This window comes from Penicillium verhagenii (assembly GCF_028828195.1).
Source record: "Penicillium verhagenii strain IBT 33310 chromosome Unknown utg000007l_segment0_segment0, whole genome shotgun sequence".
Taxonomy (NCBI): domain Eukaryota; kingdom Fungi; phylum Ascomycota; class Eurotiomycetes; order Eurotiales; family Aspergillaceae; genus Penicillium; species Penicillium verhagenii.
In genome coordinates, this window is record NW_026643171.1 from 2,141,951 (window position 1) to 2,162,395 (window position 20,445).

General features: G+C 48.1%; 6 protein-coding genes across 6 annotated transcripts; 3 read left to right on the forward strand and 3 right to left on the reverse strand.

The window, feature by feature from the left end:
- Window positions 1-280: 280 nt before the first annotated feature.
- Window positions 281-1,834, reverse strand: N7466_007478 (FKBP-type peptidyl-prolyl cis-trans isomerase; the record flags this gene model as incomplete). Its single annotated transcript, XM_057166867.1, has 3 exons — window positions 281-1,189; window positions 1,252-1,692; window positions 1,748-1,834. The coding sequence occupies 3 exons, from the start codon at window positions 1,832-1,834 to the stop codon at window positions 281-283; spliced, it is 1,437 nt and encodes a 478-aa protein (XP_057019908.1).
- A 401-nt stretch (window positions 1,835-2,235) lies between these two features.
- Window positions 2,236-4,148, forward strand: N7466_007479 (putative DNA damage repair protein Mus42; the record flags this gene model as incomplete). The annotated part of the gene is made up of 2 exons (XM_057166868.1): window positions 2,236-2,290; window positions 2,359-4,148. 2 exons carry the CDS (start codon window positions 2,236-2,238, stop codon window positions 4,146-4,148), a joined length of 1,845 nt encoding a protein of 614 aa, XP_057019909.1.
- Window positions 4,149-5,018: 870 nt separating this feature from the next.
- Window positions 5,019-7,119, reverse strand: N7466_007480 (glycerol kinase; the record flags this gene model as incomplete). Its single annotated transcript, XM_057166869.1, has 4 exons — window positions 5,019-5,621; window positions 5,692-5,858; window positions 5,924-6,909; window positions 6,986-7,119. The coding sequence occupies 4 exons, from the start codon at window positions 7,117-7,119 to the stop codon at window positions 5,019-5,021; spliced, it is 1,890 nt and encodes a 629-aa protein (XP_057019910.1).
- A 2,019-nt stretch (window positions 7,120-9,138) lies between these two features.
- N7466_007481 (MIP/aquaporin family protein) lies at window positions 9,139-10,331 on the forward strand (the record flags this gene model as incomplete). The annotated part of the gene is made up of 3 exons (XM_057166870.1): window positions 9,139-9,464; window positions 9,548-10,094; window positions 10,167-10,331. The coding sequence occupies 3 exons, from the start codon at window positions 9,139-9,141 to the stop codon at window positions 10,329-10,331; spliced, it is 1,038 nt and encodes a 345-aa protein (XP_057019911.1).
- A 1,199-nt stretch (window positions 10,332-11,530) lies between these two features.
- N7466_007482 (glycoside hydrolase family 16 protein) lies at window positions 11,531-13,031 on the reverse strand (the record flags this gene model as incomplete). Its single annotated transcript, XM_057166871.1, has 3 exons — window positions 11,531-12,249; window positions 12,302-12,862; window positions 12,938-13,031. 3 exons carry the CDS (start codon window positions 13,029-13,031, stop codon window positions 11,531-11,533), a joined length of 1,374 nt encoding a protein of 457 aa, XP_057019912.1.
- Window positions 13,032-14,913: 1,882 nt separating this feature from the next.
- Window positions 14,914-17,265, forward strand: N7466_007483 (putative sister chromatid separation protein (Src1); the record flags this gene model as incomplete). The annotated part of the gene is made up of 2 exons (XM_057166872.1): window positions 14,914-16,472; window positions 16,626-17,265. 2 exons carry the CDS (start codon window positions 14,914-14,916, stop codon window positions 17,263-17,265), a joined length of 2,199 nt encoding a protein of 732 aa, XP_057019913.1.
- Between the last annotated feature and the right edge of the window lie 3,180 nt (window positions 17,266-20,445).

The window sequence follows — 20,445 nt, forward strand, 5'->3', positions numbered from 1 at the left end:
TATCTTGAATGGATGAGAAGTGACTGAACAGAAGGCATATAGTTTAGAATTTAAAATACGAGTGCGCAGATACAAAAATACAGGTCACAAAATCGGGCACTTTTCGTCCATGCAACGGAGACAACTTCCGCGTGATAAACCTCATTCCTCAGATCAAATCGATCGAGGCAAAAAAACAAACAAGCCGGATATCACAGGAAAATAATGCAATCAAACCGATCGAACCAAACACCCGTGCGAACCACCGGAAAATGGAAAAGGGCAAAACAAGAGATTCAATCTATTTGATCTCAAGCAGCTTAATGTCGAAGATCAGCTCAGAGTTGGCGGGGATACCAGGAAGAGCCTTCTTTCCGTAAGCGAGGGAAGCAGGAATGGTCAGGCGGCGCTCAGCACCGGGGGCCATGCCGGCAACACCGATGTCCCAACCCTTGATGACCTCACCACGTCCAAGCTTGAAGGTGAAAGGCTTGCCCTTCTTGTTAGAGTCGAAGACCTTGCCGTCCTTGAGCTTTCCGATGTAGCGCATGGCGACAGTGTTGCCGCTCTTGGCAGCAACACCCTTGCCGAGCTTCTTGTCATCAATCTTGACACCACGAACCTCCTTCACACCGAGAGTGCCGGTGGGCTTGTCACCGGAGGGAGTAGGACCCTGCTCGAGGTTCTTGGCGAACTGGACCTTCTTGTCGGACTTGGCCTCCTTCTTGGCCTCGGCCTCCTTCTTGGTCTCAACAGCGGCGGCATCACCGTTGTTCTTCTTCAGCTTCTTCTGCTGGGCCTTGGTCAGGACGGGCTCCTCCTTGGTGGCCTTGCCCTTGGTGCTCTTGGCGATCATGTCGTCGAGGGACTCCTCCTCGGCGGCACGCTTGTTCTTGCCCTTGCCCTTAGCCTCAACAAGCTTGGGGGCATCCTCTTCGCTGTCGACCTCGGTGATGCGGGGGTCGTCCATGCCATCAAGGTCGTCGCTCTCGTCGGCATCCATGGCCAGGAGCTCCTCCATGTCAAGCTCCTCCTCATCGGGGGAGAGGTCGTAGTCATCCTCATCATCCTCATCCTCATCGTAATCCTCACGGCCCTCATCGAGACCAATGACGTAGTTACCGGTGAGGTAGACAGTGTGGTTACCAGTGACCTTGAAGAAAACACGCTCGCCCTCACAGACAGTGATGTCGAGGGTCTGCTGGCAGTTCTGTTCAAAATTATTAGCCATTGAACACATAACAAGTCGGATCAGATGAAACGGGCGCTTACCTTCTCGGGGCTGAGGGTACAGATGACGCTCTCATCGAGGTCAAGGCCCTCATCGGACTCGTCATCGGACTCGTCGTCACCGCTGGCGGGGCCCTTGCCCTTGATGAGCTTGGAGATAGCAGCCTTAAGGTCGAAGCCACCGTCATCGGACTCATCCTCATCATCCTCATCCATGGCGTCCTCCAGTTCCTTCTGGGCAGCAGCCTTCTTCAGCTGACGAGCCTTCTCCTTGTCACTGGGGCCACCGTTGACCTCATCATCATCGGAGTCCTCATCATCCTCAACATCGCTGTAGTCCTCATCATCCTCATCATCTTCGTCCAAGTCGAGACCAGGAGGAGGACGAACGATCTTCAAGGTGGCGCGCGAGGGCTTGCTGGAGTCACCATCCTCGAAATCGGGGGTCTCATCAGGGTCAATAGCGGCCATGCTGACGCGGAACTATTTCAAAAGTTAGGATCAAAGTGTTGCGACTGGTATAGAGATTTTTACTGACCGAAGCGGCAGCATTAGGCACAGCAGGAATCAAAGCTCCGGGAGGAACCCGGAGGGCGTAAACTGCGACAGGCTGAACGGCTGACATTGTGTGTGAAATAATAGAGATGGGGAATGGAAATGGAATATATGTGAAGGTGGAAAATAGTGAATGAAATGAACCACCAAGAAAACAGGCAGTGGATGAGAAGAGGAAGAAGAAAACGAAAAGATGTGGATCCAAATGCAGCAACAGAGATCGCCGAAGAGCTTCTGTCCCCGTCTCTGCTTTTTTTTTTTTTTCTGCAAATTTGCCTGAGTTTTTCAACCAATCATAATCTCCCCCTCATTCATACCGCTTTCACATTTGCCTCATCTGACCGCCCCCTATACCGCCATCAATTTGTCAGATTTTGCCCTTTTCGACGCGTGATTTGATCGCGTCCGCATCCACTTGGAATTAATCGTTTCTTGGTTTGTTTCAATAAGTGATGCATTTGCTGGCTCAACATGGGCTCTCGTCTCAATTCAAACTCGGAGGCAACGCGCAAGAGCATCGAAAATCGTAAGGCCCCTTAGATGTCAGATTGAATTTTCAATATTCTGAGTCTAATCTGGGCCCGTACTATATAGATGACTTCCACGACGAGACAGGCGAGGAATACGAAGCCTCCAGTTTTGGCGGGTTTGAAGATTATATGCGACGCAAAAAGCTGAAGCTGCAGAACCTAGACGCGGAAATCCGAGCCTCGGCCAGAGATTGTCCCCCGGTATTCCGTGGGGTTGTCGCGCACGTCAATGGCTATACTCAGCCCTCGCTGCAAGATCTGCACCGGTTGATTGTCAGTCATGGAGGCGGGTTTCTACAGTACTTAGATAATAAGACTTCTGCCACCCATATCATTGCGAGTTCCTTGACACCAAAGAAATGCGAAGAGTTTCGACGGTACCGCATTGTGAAACCCGCCTGGGTCACGGAGAGTATCAAAGCAGGTCGCTTGCTACCTTGGGATGGTTTCCGGCTTGTAGAAGAGAACCAATCCCAGAAGATCTTGAAATTTGGTGGTGATCGCATGAGCAGTCAAGCAAGTACACCCAGGTCAGGTTACAAAGAACAGTCTAGCACGAGTTGGTATAATTCCCAGCTCCAGGCCAAGGACACGGCTGGAACTGGCAGCGTGCAAGATGTACGAAATGACCAGGCCACCCCTTCAAAAGCAGCCTCGACCTTTCCAACTCTGCCACTTTCATCTCCTCCATCAAATAAGCGCACTTCTCTCAGCTCTCCCGCTCTCGACAGGGAAAGTCACCCAGTACCCTCTGCAAACTCTGGGGATGGTGAATTGCAACAGACAAAAACACCGTCCAGAGGAAGATTCGCCATAGCGAGCAAATATACCGATGAATTAGAAAGCCCCCGCAAGGGGGATGCCTCTCGAATCCAAATCGATCCGATTCTCAGCAATAGCGCACACAAGCATTTGAACCTATCGGGTTCCCAATTCATCATGCCCGCTCAACCAGAACCTAAACCCGCCGCTGCGCCTATTGGGGACATCAGATCAAAGCTTGCAGCCCAAGCAAAACCTAGAGAGGAATCCCGACCAGCGTCGCCCTGTCCACCCCCTCGTGAAATACACGAGCACTCCTCAGGTCCACCCGAGATGGAGTGTACAGAGCAAACTGCCCAGACCGGGCTTGATCCCGAAACTTTGGCGGCATTGCCAGAAGATATCCGGAAGGAGGTCTTAGCTCATTACGGCAACCAACCCAGCAAGTCCACCCCCGCGACACCCAAAGCTACTGCGCTTTCAACACGTTCAACCCCATCTCGATCTGCTGGCGTAAAAAGGTCTGGCTCTCCATTGAGAAAACCAAGCCGGTCATCCAAGCCAGGGGCGGGATCTACCAGAACCTTGATGCAATTGGGATTTGTGTCACAGTCTGCCCCTCTCTCTAATCGTGAAAGCCAATCCAAATCGGAAGGTCAGAAAGAGCCCGAGAAACACAAGGCATTGGCAACACAACCCGCAACTGAGGGGAACCCTGGACCCGAAAATCAACCCGATCTCTCGGGTCGAGCTGTCACCGCACCAGAGGGGATGTCAAATCTGGATGACTTACGGGATTCAATTAGTGCCTGGCATTCTGCTTTTACAGTCGAGGGTCCCTACAGAGATGATGTGGAAGCTCTTTGCACATATTTAAGCCGCGTGATCTCAGAAGAGAACGATGTTGATAAAGCTGTGTCTGTGGTACGGTGTTTGATGCTGCTCGTTAATAAAGATCCTGGACAAGGGAATTGCGACTCGGAATCTCGACCGAAGGATGCTATGACCTGGTCTGAATCTGTAAAAACCATGCAGGAAAGTATACAGTCTGCTTTGGATGCCAAAGGGCTACCAGCCGTGAGGTTCGAATAGTGTTTAGAATAATTACGATGAAATGAATGATGATATACCCCGCTATCTTTTACATCATTACTACTATTAGCATTCAAACTGAATCGCTAGATCTCATTTAGTTTCAAAGAGTTAATCGAAGTAGTCCTCTGGCTCTAAGTTGTGGAAGAGACAAGAGGGGGAGGGGAGTACCTACTAAGGGAGGAAATAGGAGAAGGAGGTGTAAAATAATACTTTGTTACTACAACTATAGCATGAAAAAGAAACGCAACCCCCAGGAATCGAACCAGGGACTTCCAGGGAGGTAAAAAGCACAAATACGTAAAGATTTCCCAAGAAAGAAGTCACTCGCTCCCGCCATCGATGCATGATGGCATCACGGCTTCATACTAAGAACTCCCTTCCGAACTTCAAAAATCAAAATCAAATCAAATAAAAAAGATAAAAATAAGACAGTTTCATAATTTAAAAAAAAAAAAAAAGAGGGCAGATACTTTGTAGTAGGTCCGCGGCGCACTTTCTCGCTGTCACTCAACTTAGGCTTCGACTCTTAGGCTCGCCGTACTACTCAGTATCCCCATCGTGGATGGGCCCAGTGTACCTGAAGTGGGGGCCGCAAATCCAGAGCTGGCTGAGGTCCCGAAGGGTGGAACCAGTTGGACTACGTGGGTGCCAGGATGGAATTCTTCCTCAAATTATTAAATATAAGGGAGCCCTTAGCAACTTTGACTATAGGTGCCTCCTTCTCTACTTTACCTAGTACTTCATACAAGTCATTCTGAACTCCCTTACCGATTCTTGGTCTATCTTATGTTACTGCTGCTACCTTTGCATTCAACGCTTATTCTCTAGAGAAACATTTTGATGCTATTCACGGCTGATGGACTTGTGCTAATAATAACCTCCTTTGGAACTCAACTTCAGCTTTCGAACTTTCTTAAGCTTCTGCAAAATCTCAACCTTCCTTAACTCCAAAAATAAATCTTCCTCATCTGCACTGTCCAAGTCCCCTGAAACACTGACTAACGGCATTTTGATTGATGGGATTTCGTCATCCCCATTCTGTGACCGTGTGATTCTCAACATACCTCCAATGCCATCACCAGGGCTATCATAGAGCAAACAAGATGTATGATCTCTCTGGAAGTTATCCGCAGCATGCATCTTGACCTGCAAAATAGGCACGGGCTTCTCGTGCGCTTTTATCTCGACTTCTTCGTGAGCCTGAATGGTATCGTTCGTATTCTCATGATTTGTTCCAATCCAACCTCGACACATTCCCACTGCTTTTTCCCATTCTCCAAATCTGCTTGCGCTTTCTTGTCGGGTTATCTGGGGCTCGAAGACTGCTCCTCCGCTGCGGTTGATATCTCGGAGCTCGGTGAAATTTCGCCATAGACCAACCGCGAGACCTGCTGCGATTGCTGCGCCCAGGGCTGTGGTCTCGCGCATTTTGGGACGGTAAACGGGTATCGAGATCAAGTCTGCTTGTGTCTACTTAGAAGAAGCAGAGTTAGTACCGAGGTTTGAATCTTTTGGGAAGGGGGTTCACTGCCGATCTGACCTGCATGGCTAGATCTGAGTTACTCATTCCTCCATCCACGGCCAATTCGGAAAGGGCGTGTCCGCTGTCCTTCTCCATTGCCTCCAGGATAGCCTTGGTCTGAAAGCATGTTGCTTCGAGCGTTGCGCGAGCGATGTGGCCCTTTTGAGTGTATTGAGTAATACCGACTGGAGATTGAAAATTAGCCAATAGGTTGAAAGAAAGGGATTGGGTGAAACATCCCAGTACTCACAAATGGTTCCCTTGGCATCATCAATCCAATACGGGGCAAAAAGCCCACTGAAAGCCGTGACAAACACACAACCCCCATTGTCCTCCACCGACAGCGCTAGATCATTCACCTCCTTGGCATCCTGGAAGAAATTCAAATTGTTCTGCAGGAACTTTATCCCAGATCCTGCCACAGCAATACTCCCCTCAAGAGCATAGACGGGCTTTCCTCCAAAATCATATGCGACTGTAGCCAGTAGCCCGTGGTGTGAAAACACCGGCTTCTCACCAACATTGTAAAGCAAAAAGCATCCCGTCCCATATGTGTTCTTCGCCATCCCAGGCGAGAACCCTTTCTGCCCAACCAACGCAGAAGACTGGTCGCCCAAGCATCCCATAATCGGAACACCCACCAGAGCACCCACGGCAACCATACCGTAAGCGTTCGCGTCTGACGAAGGCACTATCCTTGGGAGATGAACTTTTCCCTTGATGCCAAAAAAGTCCAAGAGTGTATCATCATATTGTAACGACTCCAGATTCATAAACATCGTCCGCGAGGCGTTTGTTGAATCTGAGACAAAGACGTTGGCGTATACGCCACCGTTCAAACGGTATACAAGCCACGAATCGACCGTGCCAAACGCGAGAGTGCCACGGTTAAACGCCTCTTGTACCTTTGGGACGTTCTGGAGCATCCACAGTAGTTTTGTGGCGGACGAATAGGTTGACAGCGGTAGACCGCAGATGGATTGAAGGTTGGATACGCCTGGTTTCTGTTTCAACTCGCTCACTATGGACTGAGAGCGGGTGTCGGTCCAGACAATGGCATTGTGGAGAGGTTCACCGGTCTCGTGGTCCCAGACTATTGTTGTTTCTCGTTGATTTGTTATCCCAATGCTTTTGATGTTGGTGCGAGAGTAGCCTTTGCTTTCGAATTCCTGGACTGCTCCTTCGATGCATGTTTCCACAGAGGAGATGAGCTCAAGTGGGTCATGTTCGTGCCATCTAAGTCGGGTATTGATTAAAACATTAGTCTTTCTGATTATTTTTGTCGTTACACTTTGTCTGATCGTCTGCTTACCCTGGGTTTGGATATATTTGGCTGAACTCAACCTGGTATGAGGCGACAGGCTCCCCATCTCGATTAAAGATGAGAAATCTAGTGCTTGTTGTGCCCTGGTCGATCGACCCCACGAATACATCTGAAGGCTGCATGTTTGGAGAGTAAAGTAACTGTACTGGGATAAAAGAAACAAAGGAAGAGTACAACTGAATGAAACGCACCACGGTTCAAGCCGCTTAATCAACCACTCTGGGTATCATAAGAGCAAAAGAAACGCAGCATCACCCTCCACGATCAGGGGAAAGGAGGGAAGGCGTATCTTAAATAATCATACCTGTGACACCAGGTTCCCGTGGTCTGTGAGCTCTGATTTGAGCTAGATCGTAGAGGGGAAAGTGAGTAAAGTTCTCTCAAGATAATTGGTGGAATTACGAGAGCCAGGGGGTCAAAATCCAGTGCCATGAACCGGGGTTAGGAAAGGAAAAGGATTAAGGCTTGAGAGTCCGGAAAGAGCTGACCGGGTCAAGTACTCAGTGTGACGAGGCTATGCAGACATCGAAGGATGTTATCGTATTGGTGAGCCCGTGTAATCCTATGTAAGTCTGCATCTATACTGCATACATAGTATACCCCCCTTTTACGACCTCGTCGGTCTCACACACTTGGCATCCTCCAGATGTCTATAGGTCATGTATTAATCCCCCGCTTTTACACTTCTCATACTCCGTTCCAATATTCGACGACGATCACTCTGGGGGAAAACCTTGGGAAGCAAAAGTCCTACACGGACCTTGTGGAAATGATCCGAGATAACATAATGAGCATTGTGTGACCACGTCGCTGTTCCGCGCGATCGCCCCCACTAGCGTAACGCTAATTGCTCAGATCAGACCGACTAATGCCGAAGGAACTGCGGGGGACTTGCCATCAACGACTCGGTTACGTTGACGAACTTCCAGAGAACTCAGTTCATCTCCACTTGTCAAGGTGGAGCCCCCGCTAGCTTTCTGCAATATCATATCTAGTGCAAGACGCGTCGGGTCAAGCACGAGATATTGTCTTCAACCAAATCAGACCAGATGACAACTCGGTAGGTTGGAATTGAAATCCTGACACCTCCAACGTTGGTCTTGGCATTCCGGTCTCGGTTATCACCGATCTGACCCCCGTACCCGCTCATTCTCATTCTCATTCTCTACAACTATGTCTGTCGCTTTCCTACTCCCACCTTGTACACAATACCTTGACTATGGCTGCCTTGCTCGGTGGAGGTGATACTACAATGCATGGAAGATAGTCACACGAGCTTTGGGTATGTAGGGCATCATCACAAGGGCAACAAGCGCCAGATGCTACCGTCAGCTCTGGAGTCGTCGCTCGGGAACCATAATCGCCTTCTAATATAGGACAAACCGCCAATATCAGAAGCGTGTTATCAAATTGTAAGTCTTCTTTTCAATTTTTTTTTTGACAACTGACAAGGTTTTTTTCCTGTGTTACGGTTTTCGAACTTCTAGAAATTACAATTGGGCCCGAAGCTGACGATGGGTAACAGAAGCATAGAAGCTTTCCTGTGTTGCATCCATTACAGGCAAGTGCCAGGAACCTCTTACCAGTGGGAATAGCGCGCACCTGATGGTGTTACCAAAGCCAGATCATTCAAAGTCAAATCTGCAAATGAACAGGAAAAGAAGATGAGATGAAGACCGGCGTTTTCCGGCTACCCAACCCGGTCAAACGGCTGTCAAACAAACGCACGGGGGAAATAATGGATGTGCTCTATCAATTTTTTTTACAAATTTCTCTTCTTCTTCCTCTGGAGAAGAAAAACGAAAAGGGGAATAATACCCCGTCTGATTATTTTGGGCTTGGGAGAAGCAAGTCTGAGTCAGTCGGTCTTTGTATGCAACTCAATATTCAATACTCGCTGCAAGCCAACGCAAGCTTGAATTGGGAAAAGGAATACGCTCACCCGAAGACTGGAAAACAAAAGCTGTTACCCAATTGAGCCGATTCGCGACGAGGTCTCTGCACAAAGCATTTCCAAGGTTTTAATTTTGAGTTGCAGGGGTTACACGATTATGCCTGGTTGTTGATATATCGCAGGAAAACCGCGATTTTCCTCTTTATCTGTCGAGGTTGTTTCATATCCATTCTCAAGTCGAGCTACTATGGGTTCTTGGTCAGACACTACATTTGAGCCGATGTCAACTACCCATAAAGAGACATGCTCAGCACAGAGTCATGAGACTGGATGCAGCTCTGTCTACATTGGTAGCAAAGAGGAGGCATCCATTGTCAACATTGCTGCTGAGTCTGGAAATACTGTTGTACCTCCACCTCTATTCTGGTATAAGATCAGGGCATACGGTCGCGATGCTTTTTCCGAGTTCTTCGGGACTATGATCCTGATACTGTTCGGCGATGGAGTCGTGGCACAAGTTCTCCTGAGTAACGATCAGAAAGGGAATTATCAATCAATCACCTGGGGCTGGGGGTGAGTGCTTTTGTCTCTTTCTCACATACTCTTTCCATCTATGTCTTCCACCGGTATACTGACAACAGACAACTATCTTATAGACTGGGTGTCATGCTTGGGGTATACGTCAGCGGTCCATCAGGCTCGCATATCAACCCAGCCGTAACCTTCGCAAACTGTGTCTTCAGAGGCTTTCCCTGGCGCAAATTCCCCATCTACGTTCTCTCCCAGGTTCTTGGGGCTATGTGCGGTGCTGCAATTGTGTACGGCAATTATAAATCTGCCATTGACGTCTTTGAAGGAGGACCCAATACTCGCACCGTTCCTGGATACTCAACCACAGCAACAGGAGGGATATTTTGTACCTATCCTGCCAGTTTTATGACAAAGACTGGACAATTCTTCTCGGAATTCCTGGCGAGTGCCATATTGATGTTCATGATATTCGCACTCAAAGACGATAACAACATCGGCGCAGGCCATCTAACGCCGCTAGCACTATTCTTCGTGATATTCGGTATCGGTGCGTGTTTCGGCTGGGAAACTGGATATGCAATCAATCTAGCCCGAGATTTTGGCCCCAGACTTGTCTCATACATGATTGGATACGGGCATGAGGTGTGGGCAGCGGGTGGCTACTACTTCTGGGTATGCCAGCAATCTCATCGAGTTCTCTTTGATTTCCAGTATCCATTCTTACTAATGAACTCTGTTTCTTAGGTTCCAATGGTAGCCCCATTCCTTGGCTGCACATTTGGCGCCTGGATATATGATCTCTTCTTATATACTGGACTGGACAGTCCAATCAATACGCCGTGGATGGGAATTAAGCGTTCATTCGGGCCTTTGCACAAGAAACAAGTGGCTTTGCAAAGCCCGGTTTGATGATTGTTAAGTTATGGTCTACGAGATATGAAGATAATCAGACGATGTAGAGCTCGCTCGACAAAGTCAAATGTAAAAAGGGGACTTGAGGGTGATTTGCTCGATGATTAATGTTATGGAAGCGATTCTATCCATCTTCAATGTTCTAAATATACGTGTAGTCTACTAGGTACCTACTACTAGTATACAATAATCCAGGGCTTTCTTATCTCATACCCTGGTGTATTGATTCTATTTTGTCGTCCGGACAGGTATAAGCATTACCAAAATACGGCGGACTTATTTTCCTAACTAAGATCGGAATGTAGTTCACGATGCAAGAGAAACCAATGCAGTCTGACTTATCATTCAAACTGGGACTCAACGAAGCATGTCACCTGCAGATGAGATGGAGGCTTGGGTGAGCACATGACACCGGAGTGCATGTTTGCTGTCGTCACGGTAGTATAGAAGTAAGATTAGTTGCATTTGATCTTAATTTAATTTATATTTTATTTTGAAGACCAATTTCTCCCCAACATTTGAATGCAGCCCAATAAGGGTTCTGGGGTTTAATTAGGGAAGTTCTCCCGGTCAGAGTTCGTTAAATGGTATAAATTGGCCCATTCTCTGGCTACGTTGAGCCACTACACCTCTCCTATTGGACTTCACATGTGGTAGACACCATCACTCCAGGGTCACGAGCAAGGATGGGTATACTCGATGTCTGCTATGGATTGCTAGGTGTTGATTGGAAGTGCTGCTGCCCAGGATGTAAGTCTGTGGAGACATTGAGCGCATCTTGGAGGTTTCAATATCTCTATTCATATTACCATGGTGCATGATACTATACATAGACCAAGTATTACGTATCCTTGTTTTTTGCTCAAATGGAGCGTATCTGATTCAAGGGCCGATGGTCTACAGGCAGACAAAAAGATAATACATGAAAGTCATGACAGCATGAGCGAATGCCACATCACCACTCCCAGAGTCGGGAACACCTAGGAGCGTGCGAGTGACAAGAAAGAAAAAAGAAGTAAAAGCAAGAAAGACCTTAACATCCATGGGCACCGATATGCTGCGCTAAAAAGAAATCCCTGGGCATGAGATTAAGCTCCCAATCATGGTTGAAAGAAAATGTAAACGCCGTGTCGAGCTCATTCCATCGTGAGCTCATGAATGATAGAAATACAGGTAGACGCCCAGAGGTTTGGGCTTTAAACCCAAATGAAAACACTGCCAAAAAATGCACAGAGGATGCCGATTGCAGCGGGGGCCATGGTCAGAGTTGCTGTGTTAACGACCGAAGGAGCGGCGGTTGCGGTAGATCCAGTGGTTTGGGCAGTGGGATTCTGCGAGGTTCGAGTGCTACGCAAGCTGGAACTGGTTGCATCTCGGGTGGTGTTTCTAAAAGACGTCTCATGACCAGAGGGGGAAGATGAATCCAGCGAAGAAGCCAAAGACAGTGACGTAGAGTGGGAGGTAGACTGTGAAAGGGATCCGTTTTTAGTTTGTAAGTCCTGGGAAGTGGATGGGGGGGAGTGCTCACTCAAGGAACCCCCAGTTGGTGCTGTATTGTGACCAGATCCAGATTCCCATCCAGTAACGCTATCAGTCGATCCTGCAGTCGGAGAGTCCGTGGCAACCCAGGGCCAAGTGTCGGGAGTGGTAAATGTTGCGGTCTCCTTGTGAGTACCATCCCACGGGACAGGGATGTTTACAGTAGCGGTTGTCACGGCGGGCGCAGTCTGGGTTGTTGTCGGCTCGTCAGCCTTGTTTCCGTTAACCTTGCCCCCATCGGAAGTGATGGAGCCCCATGTGCCGGTTTGGTCGCTGTAGCTGTATGAATTACCGGTCGAGTAGTCCGTCACGGTCATCGACTTCATGTACATGGTGAAGGGTCCCTTGGTGTAGTCTGTTTCGCCGCCAGCCCATTCTGTAAAACAGGTCAGTGTATCAATCCTTTTTGGCGAATCACCTATACTTACGAATAGTGCCTTTAGGGTTATTCGGGTCACCACCAGCCCACACCCCAACCTTGATCATCATCGGCGTCTGTGGGTACTGATTGGTATCTGCTGTTGCGGGCGTAAGAGTGCGGACAGTGGTGCCATCAAGAGCCCACACGATCTGGCTGCTCGTCCAGTCAACAGAGTAGGTGTGAAAGCCATCGTGATTTCCGGAGTTGGGGCTGAAGGCACCTCTGTTGAAGGTGCTGGTATCGCCTTTGCCGAAGTAGTTGGTCTGAACTTGGGAGTTGTCACCTCCAAGCCACTCCCAGTCGATTTCATCGAGGTCATCGGATTGAAGCACAGCGCTACTAACAATTCCGGTTCCCGGGGCAGCTTGAACAGTGTATTCAACCTTACCAAACATGATGTAGAAATTCGACTGGATCAGAGGACCATCACCTTGCTTAGCGACCGTAAAAGCAGCACCCTTGGTGGAATCATAGGTGACAGTGCCGGTTGCCGAGAAGTCAGAGGAAGCACCCGAGGTGAAAGCAAACGCGTGATTAGCTTTTCCAAAGGCAGGGTCCGCAGGGCAGGCTATTTTCTGTCAGTTTGGATTGTTTTTTTTTTTTTTTTTTTTTCTGGTTCACACTTGAGGCTTTATTTGCTTACTTTTCTGAAGCGGGTTGCAGTTGGTATAGGTCTGGGCACCCACAAAAGTAGATGAAAGCAATAGGCCCAAAGCCGCGCCAAGAGAAAAACGCATGGTGGGCAAGCGTCACGCAGTAAGTATGTGAAATAGTTATTCAAGTAACGATCACGATAGAAACAAGATAATATGGGTGGAAGGCGTATGGTTAGTAGATGAAAGGGGGGAATTGGGGAAGAAACTTGAAGTAAACAAACGAAACTGCGACCTTTTCGTTTTATGAATTCTAGGCAGGAGCCAGCCACCTCTATTTTCACTACTATTATGTGTTTTGAATATTAAAAACCTCCAAATGAACTCTCTTAAATCCGGTGGATCCTGAAACCTGTCATTGGCCCAATCAGCGTTACGGTTGTGCCACGCCACGTTTAGGGCCTCGGGATCCCTGAGCATCAGGGTTTAATCAGGGTTCAACTATGTACATCTACCAAATCATCTCCCCGTTTTCTTTCCTCGTGAGTAAGATTTGAATGTCTCTCTCAGGTTTCCATGAACACAAGTTTCCAGTCTATCTCCCAACAAAATACTACATATCATAGTCAACTGACTGGTCCAAGACCTGCAAAAACCAAGGGGGCCAAGGCAATAAACACCTGGGGATGTGGGGCCCAGCCTCTCGATTTCCCCATTTCCCCCATCTCTCTCCATCATCAAGGTACCCATTGCAGAAAAGGGGGCAAAGGGTGACAACCCATGCATGGCAATAGCAAAAATAGAGTGTACTGCGTCACTATTCCTCCTTTATCGAATCAGGCCTCAGCCTTCAAATGTTTCAAACATTGAATGCCAGCAATCAAGCCAACCTGAACCAACACACTCATACACTGGGCGAGCGCTAACTCATACAGTTCTTTCAAGGCTCCAATCTTGGAATACAATATGACATGGCTTCAGCAACCTTGGAACGTGACCAGTCTACATACCTCGGTCCATTTGGAAACGCCGATCTAACGCAGATGCATTGGAGATCATAAAGCGCCACATGGATTTGGGCCCGATCGGTCCCCCAAAGCTAGATCTGTACAAGATCATCAGTTGAACGAAACTCCACTGCGAAAGAAATTCAATGATGAAAATGAATCTGACCATTCAAAGGGTGGATTACTTCCTGGCAATTTGTGACTTGGTACTCAACTTCCTGTGGTCATGCAGGGCAGTAGGCCATGGTCACACTATAGATCCTCTAGTGCTGTTATGCCTGTTGATTTCTATAGTTCAAGACGGTCATTTTCTAGAAAGAGCTTCAATAGAAGAATAACTTCAAATGTTTAATTCATCGATTTTGGTGACTAGTTGGCAATATTCATTCCCAAGGTTCTATATACACATTTAAAAGAGATTTGCCAAGGAAATTCAAGGTTGAAACTGACCAGACTTGCTTCAGATGAACAGCTTTGTAAGAAGATATGGATGTACATGTAGTTATATCTAAACGGTCGAGAACGAATGTCTGCTTCATTTGTTTACCGCCCAAGCTAAATTGTGGCGTGCCAGTCACGTGTTTCCTTTGTTTGTTTGGTGCGTCATCATGCGACTTCCAACTTTACGTTCGTTTTTCTCTTTCAAGTTATCAATCTCTCAGTTTACCATCTCGAACTCGGACTGTTAAATATTGGTCGAAACGAAGTAAAAGCCTAGGTTATCACGTTCTGCACTACAAGTGGCCAAACTCGCGACCATTTGACCCGCACCCCTAGTTGCCGTGGCTACGAATCTGACCAACCGACTCGGGCTTAATTGACAGCTGGACAAACATCCACTCATTTTTCACCCTTCATCCTCAGGCAACATTCCGAAAAAAGGAGCGATCGGTGGTTTTGCATCCACATTGCAAACAGAACTGGACTTACCGCACTCTGTCACGATCCTTGTGTTTTGGCGACTGAGCTTATCGCCCATCCGCTGAAAATTCGACACCCTCTCCACATACGCAACCACCATGGCGGACGAGCTCGATTATCTGCAGTCGGACTTCGACCTGAATTCTCTTACCGTCCCTCGTCTGCGCTCTATACTCGTCAACCACGATGTCCCTTATCCCGCCTCCGCGAAGAAAGCACAGCTGATCCGAATTTTGGAGGATGAAGTACTGCCACAGGCGAGGAAGCTGCTGCGGGACCGCGAACGAGTTAGAAGGACAAGTGCGGGTATTACAGACATGGGCAGCCGAGCTTCATCTGTTGCTAGTGATCGGTATGATCGTGACTCTATGCCTCCCCCACCAACACCCTCTACAGTTGCATCCACCACTGGAACCAAGCGAGGCTCCTCGCGACGAAGTGTACGTGCATCAACGATGGAGCAAGAAGAAAATATCGATCCGTCTACCCCCGTGCCAGCATCAAAGCGAAAAAGTGTAGCTCGTTCCGTAGGCAAGCACGCTCGGGCTTCAGATACGGAGACCGGTGATGACATGTTCGCGACCCCGACCGTGGCTGTCGGTGCTTCCCCTCGAAAATCTACAACAAGGAAGCTTCGACGCAGTTCGGTCGTTCCTTCGACAGAGACCGATGAATTCACCCCTTCTGTCAAGACCGAGCCTAGGGATGAGAGTGTTTTTACCGATGACAATCCTTTCCAAAGTGGGAGTCCTTCCGATATCCAGCGCAGCAGACCAGCCAGCCACGATGGCAAACGTAAGAGTGGCACGCGCTTATCGACCGAGAGCCCGGGCTTGAGGAGTGGATTGCGGTCGCGTAGATCGGCCACCCCCGGCAGCGTGAAACAGGAGGATGGAATAAAGGCCCCGGCGAGAGATTCGTTTGACTTTGCCCCTCGACTGAGGCCTACGAAGGAAGAACCAGAGGAATCCGAAGAAGAGTCCGAGGATGAAAGTGAATTTGGTGCTGGTGAAGAATTTACACCGGAAGAACAATTAGCACTTGAAACGGAACAATATGCGCCGGGTCTGCAGGTCCGAAAGCGCTCGCGAAAGCAGGGATCCACCAGTTTGGTAGTTTCTTGGCTAGTGATCCTCTCAGTCCTTGGTGGCTTTGGGGCCTGGTGGCGCAAGGAAAAGATTGAAATTGGATACTGTGGTCTTGGAAAGCCCACCTGGTCATTAGCTGAGACTAACGTGCCAGAATGGGCAAATGTTTTGGAGCCGGCCTGTGAACCGTGTCCACCCCATGCATTTTGCTATCCAGATTTTGAAGCTCGCTGCGAACACGATTTCATTCTCAGACCCCATCCTCTTTCTTTGAAGGGCTTGGTGCCTCTTCCCCCAACATGCGAACCTGACAGTGAAAAGGCACGACGGGTCAAGGCTGTTGCCGACAAGGCCTTGGAAGAATTGCGTGAACGCAGAGCCAAATGGGAATGTGGTCAGCTGCAAGAAGAAGGCAAAGAACCCTCCCCCGAAATCAGCGAGCCGGAGCTGAAGGAAGAAGTCGCAAGAAAGCGTCGTAAGGGCCTCAGTGACACTGAGTTTGATGACCTTTGGAAAGGCGCCATTGGTGAAATCATCGAGAGAGATGAGGTTGTAAGCAACACTAAGCAGTAAGTCTCCCCTATCTCCCTCTTGGGGACATCTCTGTCTCGTTGGATACACTTATTGTTCCGGGTCTCCATATCCCGAAACCTATTTCTTTTTGAAGGTCTTCGTTCTGACATTGTGCACCGGAACTAACAGAGGCGGCATCGCTATTACAGACCTTCCGCCATCCTCGTCCTCACATCAACATCTACATCCCGGCTCCCTTTCACATGCGCCGCCCGCCGCTACGTCCGACTCGCTCTCCTCGCGTATCGACTCCCTCTTTCACTTCTAATTCTTGCTATTGTTTCCCTGATTTATACCCGTGCTCGACTCCGGGCCGGTAAATCTGACAGGGCCCGCGTGCCCGAGCTAGTTGCTACGACTCTTGATCGTCTGGCCACGCAGGCTGCACTACATGCCCGTGGGGGTGCTCAGGACTCCCATCTCCCCATTGGGCAGCTCCGTGATGATGTCCTCCGCTTCGAACTGCATGGAAAGCGCCGCGAGGAGTTGTGGGCTCTAGTGCGACGCGTCGTTGAGGAGAATGCTAATGTACGTGCTGCTGTTCGTGAAGGCCGCAGTGGTGATGTGTCTCGAAGCTGGGAATGGATTGGCGGCATCGGTAGTGTCGATATCGGCGGTGACAGTACCGGCAGACAAGGCAGCGCTCGCCGTGACAGTGGCCGACAGTCTTTGTCCTCTCCCATCAATAATACTGATGCTGGTCACCACATGGCTGCCAACACGGAGGACGTATCCACTTCAAGTCCCAGAGAGTCCCGCCGCTGGAACGAGGGCCGTCCTATCTACTAGGCGGTCCCGCTTCCAAAACGGGGTAAAATTGGGCATCTTTGCATACCCAGACGTGTCCTTTTTCCATGCGTTTCGCTTATTCTCATGCGCCACGACATTGTTCATTTCACTTGGGTCTTGTCGTTATCTCGCCCGCTATCCCAATTTTTGGATTCCACCTTTTCAATGTAAATATCATTATTTTCTGTTCATGTTTATTTTTAGTTTTACTCAATTTCAATACCCCTCTGGAATCTTGGAATCTACATTGTTATCTTGCTCGTTAGATGAAATAATAAGTTTAAAAATGAACAAAAGCTATCCCAAGTCACATGTGCAATTTTCCAGTACCAACTTCGATGGCGTTCAGATTTGACGATCAATTCAAATGTTAGTTACACGTTACATACTACTAATCAAATAATGGTCCCCGAGCCGACCTTCAATCCCCGTGCCGAGACACTAGTAACGGCGTTCTACTCATTGTAGATGACGCGTGACTCATTGCTAATGCATTGCCATCCCACCAACTTTACTTACCCAAGCGGCAAGCCCTGGAGTGAGGGGGTTTTTGCAGATATGCACGGAATCTCAAATAACTTTTTTTAGATCTAGATAACTTCATCAGGGCCCAGGGGGCACCTTTGCCACAATACACAAACTTTCCGGATAACAAATCCGGTTTGTTCGGATACATGGAGGCGTATTACTAGGAATGTAGAGCGGGGTCTGCAGAGCTGAAGCCGTTGCTAGTTCCTTACTCGGTCAGCTTTCAACTTTCATCTTTCCTTCCAATTATTTTTTTCTTCGGAGAAGGTTTCGACTAGTCCAAGCGTCTAAGATGAAGGTTTCTCACTGCGACTTACCTATTCGGCACGTCTGGCACCGATGCATCCCCTGTGCTCAGATCATCTACTACCATCCCACCGGTGTAGCATGTATCTGCCAAGTCTCGAGTGTATTCACTCCTAGAAAGTTGCAGAAGGAAAATACCATGCAGTCCAAATTGACCAATAGGAAAATAACTCCGCATTTAGCGGCATTGTATTGATGTAAGGCATTCCGGCAGCTTAACCCAGCAAACCCCGAACCTCGCATACTATACTTAGGATGCAACGCGAAATACCCTGGCTTATTCCTCGTGCAATGCAGAAAGCACGATACTTGAATTGCAGTATGTATGTTCACGATCTGCAGTCCGACTCGGCCCAATCGTAGTTCGAGATAGGCGAAAAATGGCCTAGCTGCATGGCCTAATTCAAGTCTCCACTGAAAGGCGGATCTTGTTAGGGTTTGTTATGCATAGCTTTCCAAGATAGGGTCATCTTTCGTAACCCTAACGTCCAGGTTGCCGCGTCTTCCAGTAGGCCGACGGCATACGGTTACAGTAGTTCGATACTACTTATGTCCCTGTATTGTATGTACAATCGCCCCTCGTATATAATGAATTGGTGGGTACATAGTACGGTGCAAATGCCGATAGTGGCGCTTCCAAAGTTTTACATTGCAATGTGTATTGCGAAATATTGGCCCCGCTCCTGTGGCTTCTCACATACTTTTCTTTCAAATGTTCGCTTTTTCAAATGGACTTGGTCCAGGAAACCGGGTAGCTCTGTCCTTTTGTACCTATATCTGTCAGATTAGTTTTCCCAGTGATGATTTTCCTTGATGCCCGGTCAAATTAGGTTGGCTTCGATTGACAGGTTGCAACGGCCCATTTTAAGGGGAAGAAAAAGTGCACAAAACGAATAGGAATAATCAGCGTAGCCCACTATGAAGGTGTTTTGATACAAAATTATAGTAGCTTTCAGTAATTACGGATTGATTTTGTGGGCGATTAACTGAGCGGCTTACATTTGTGATCGGCTACTTAAGGCGCTGATGTACATGAAGCACAGAAGCACACGGAGGAATTGGATCGTCATTTCAATGGATCATTTTGCAGGCTGAAATTGACAGAATTAATGGCGATGGTTTTATTTCTTGATTCATTTCCAGCCTCGTGTGACATTGGGCTTAATCGCATTTGACGACATCTGGGCATGGAGTATGCGACAAAGCCGACTCGGTGTAGTACTTGAAGAATCTGCTTGGTAAAATATAGGCAAATCATAGCGTTCGGAAGTATGATCCTTAATAATCAAGGCGTCTGTACCTTTTTTTTTTTTTTTTTTAATTAATTAATTTTTAATTAATTCTACCTTCCTTTTTCGAGGTGATTTGTTGTTTTTGTTTACTTTCTTTGCTTACATTTGTTTAGGAAGTTGAAATTGATGCAGTTTAGAGTTCCATGTACCTTCTTCCCCATGTCATACAAGCGTATATTTGCCAGATACGTCATGGATTTGAATTTATGAGTCGACTCGAGTAGAAAGTTGGAAGCGACGGAGTTGTTTGTCCGCACCACTCAGAGCTGTTGACTCGGTACGCGTCTGAGGTTGTGTCCATGGTAGGGTTTCTGTATGTAACCTTCGAGTTGCCAGGTATTTTGAAGATGTTGATAAAATCCAACTTCTGGTTCACCGATGGCTCGTATTGTTTGGACTTTGTAGCCTCTCATTGATTGATCTTGCCCTGTTTGGGTTCAATAACAGAATTGGCCTCTTGACTCATTATTCATCTCGATTTGGCAAAGGCGCTCCATACGATTCTTTTGGCGTTCCAGTTCATCAGTCCACGTACGTCATGAAATCAGAAGATCAGCCCAACACCTCCCCACAAAACCAACTGAACCGTTGGTCTTTTGAAGGATTTGGCTATGTCATAATCCATATTTTACCCATGCATAGCCTCATTTTAAAACGATGGCAATAATAATGATAATATACCGTAATAATGATCAAAAAGCAGTCTATTGCGCCAGTGGTGGCGAATCTCTATTGTTCTGCTGATGGTCACGCTTTCCTCCTATTGGCCCGGGCGTAACGGGTGATAACTCCGACTTACTCCGACCAACCACAGCTTCGTCATCTGCTCACCCAAAACTCAGCCTCGTCAAAATATGAGGAAGGCACATCAACGTCCCGCTAACCCAACCGCAAGCGCCGCAATGTGATATGTATGACGGCCGGTGAGCCTCTCAATACTTACTCCTCCGTACCATGTTATGTGACGGCCAGCCACAGTGGAGTCATGACTTGCGCTTGGTGGATATAACCCATGGCCATGCGGCCTGACGTTCCTGTTCCGTGGACAACCGCT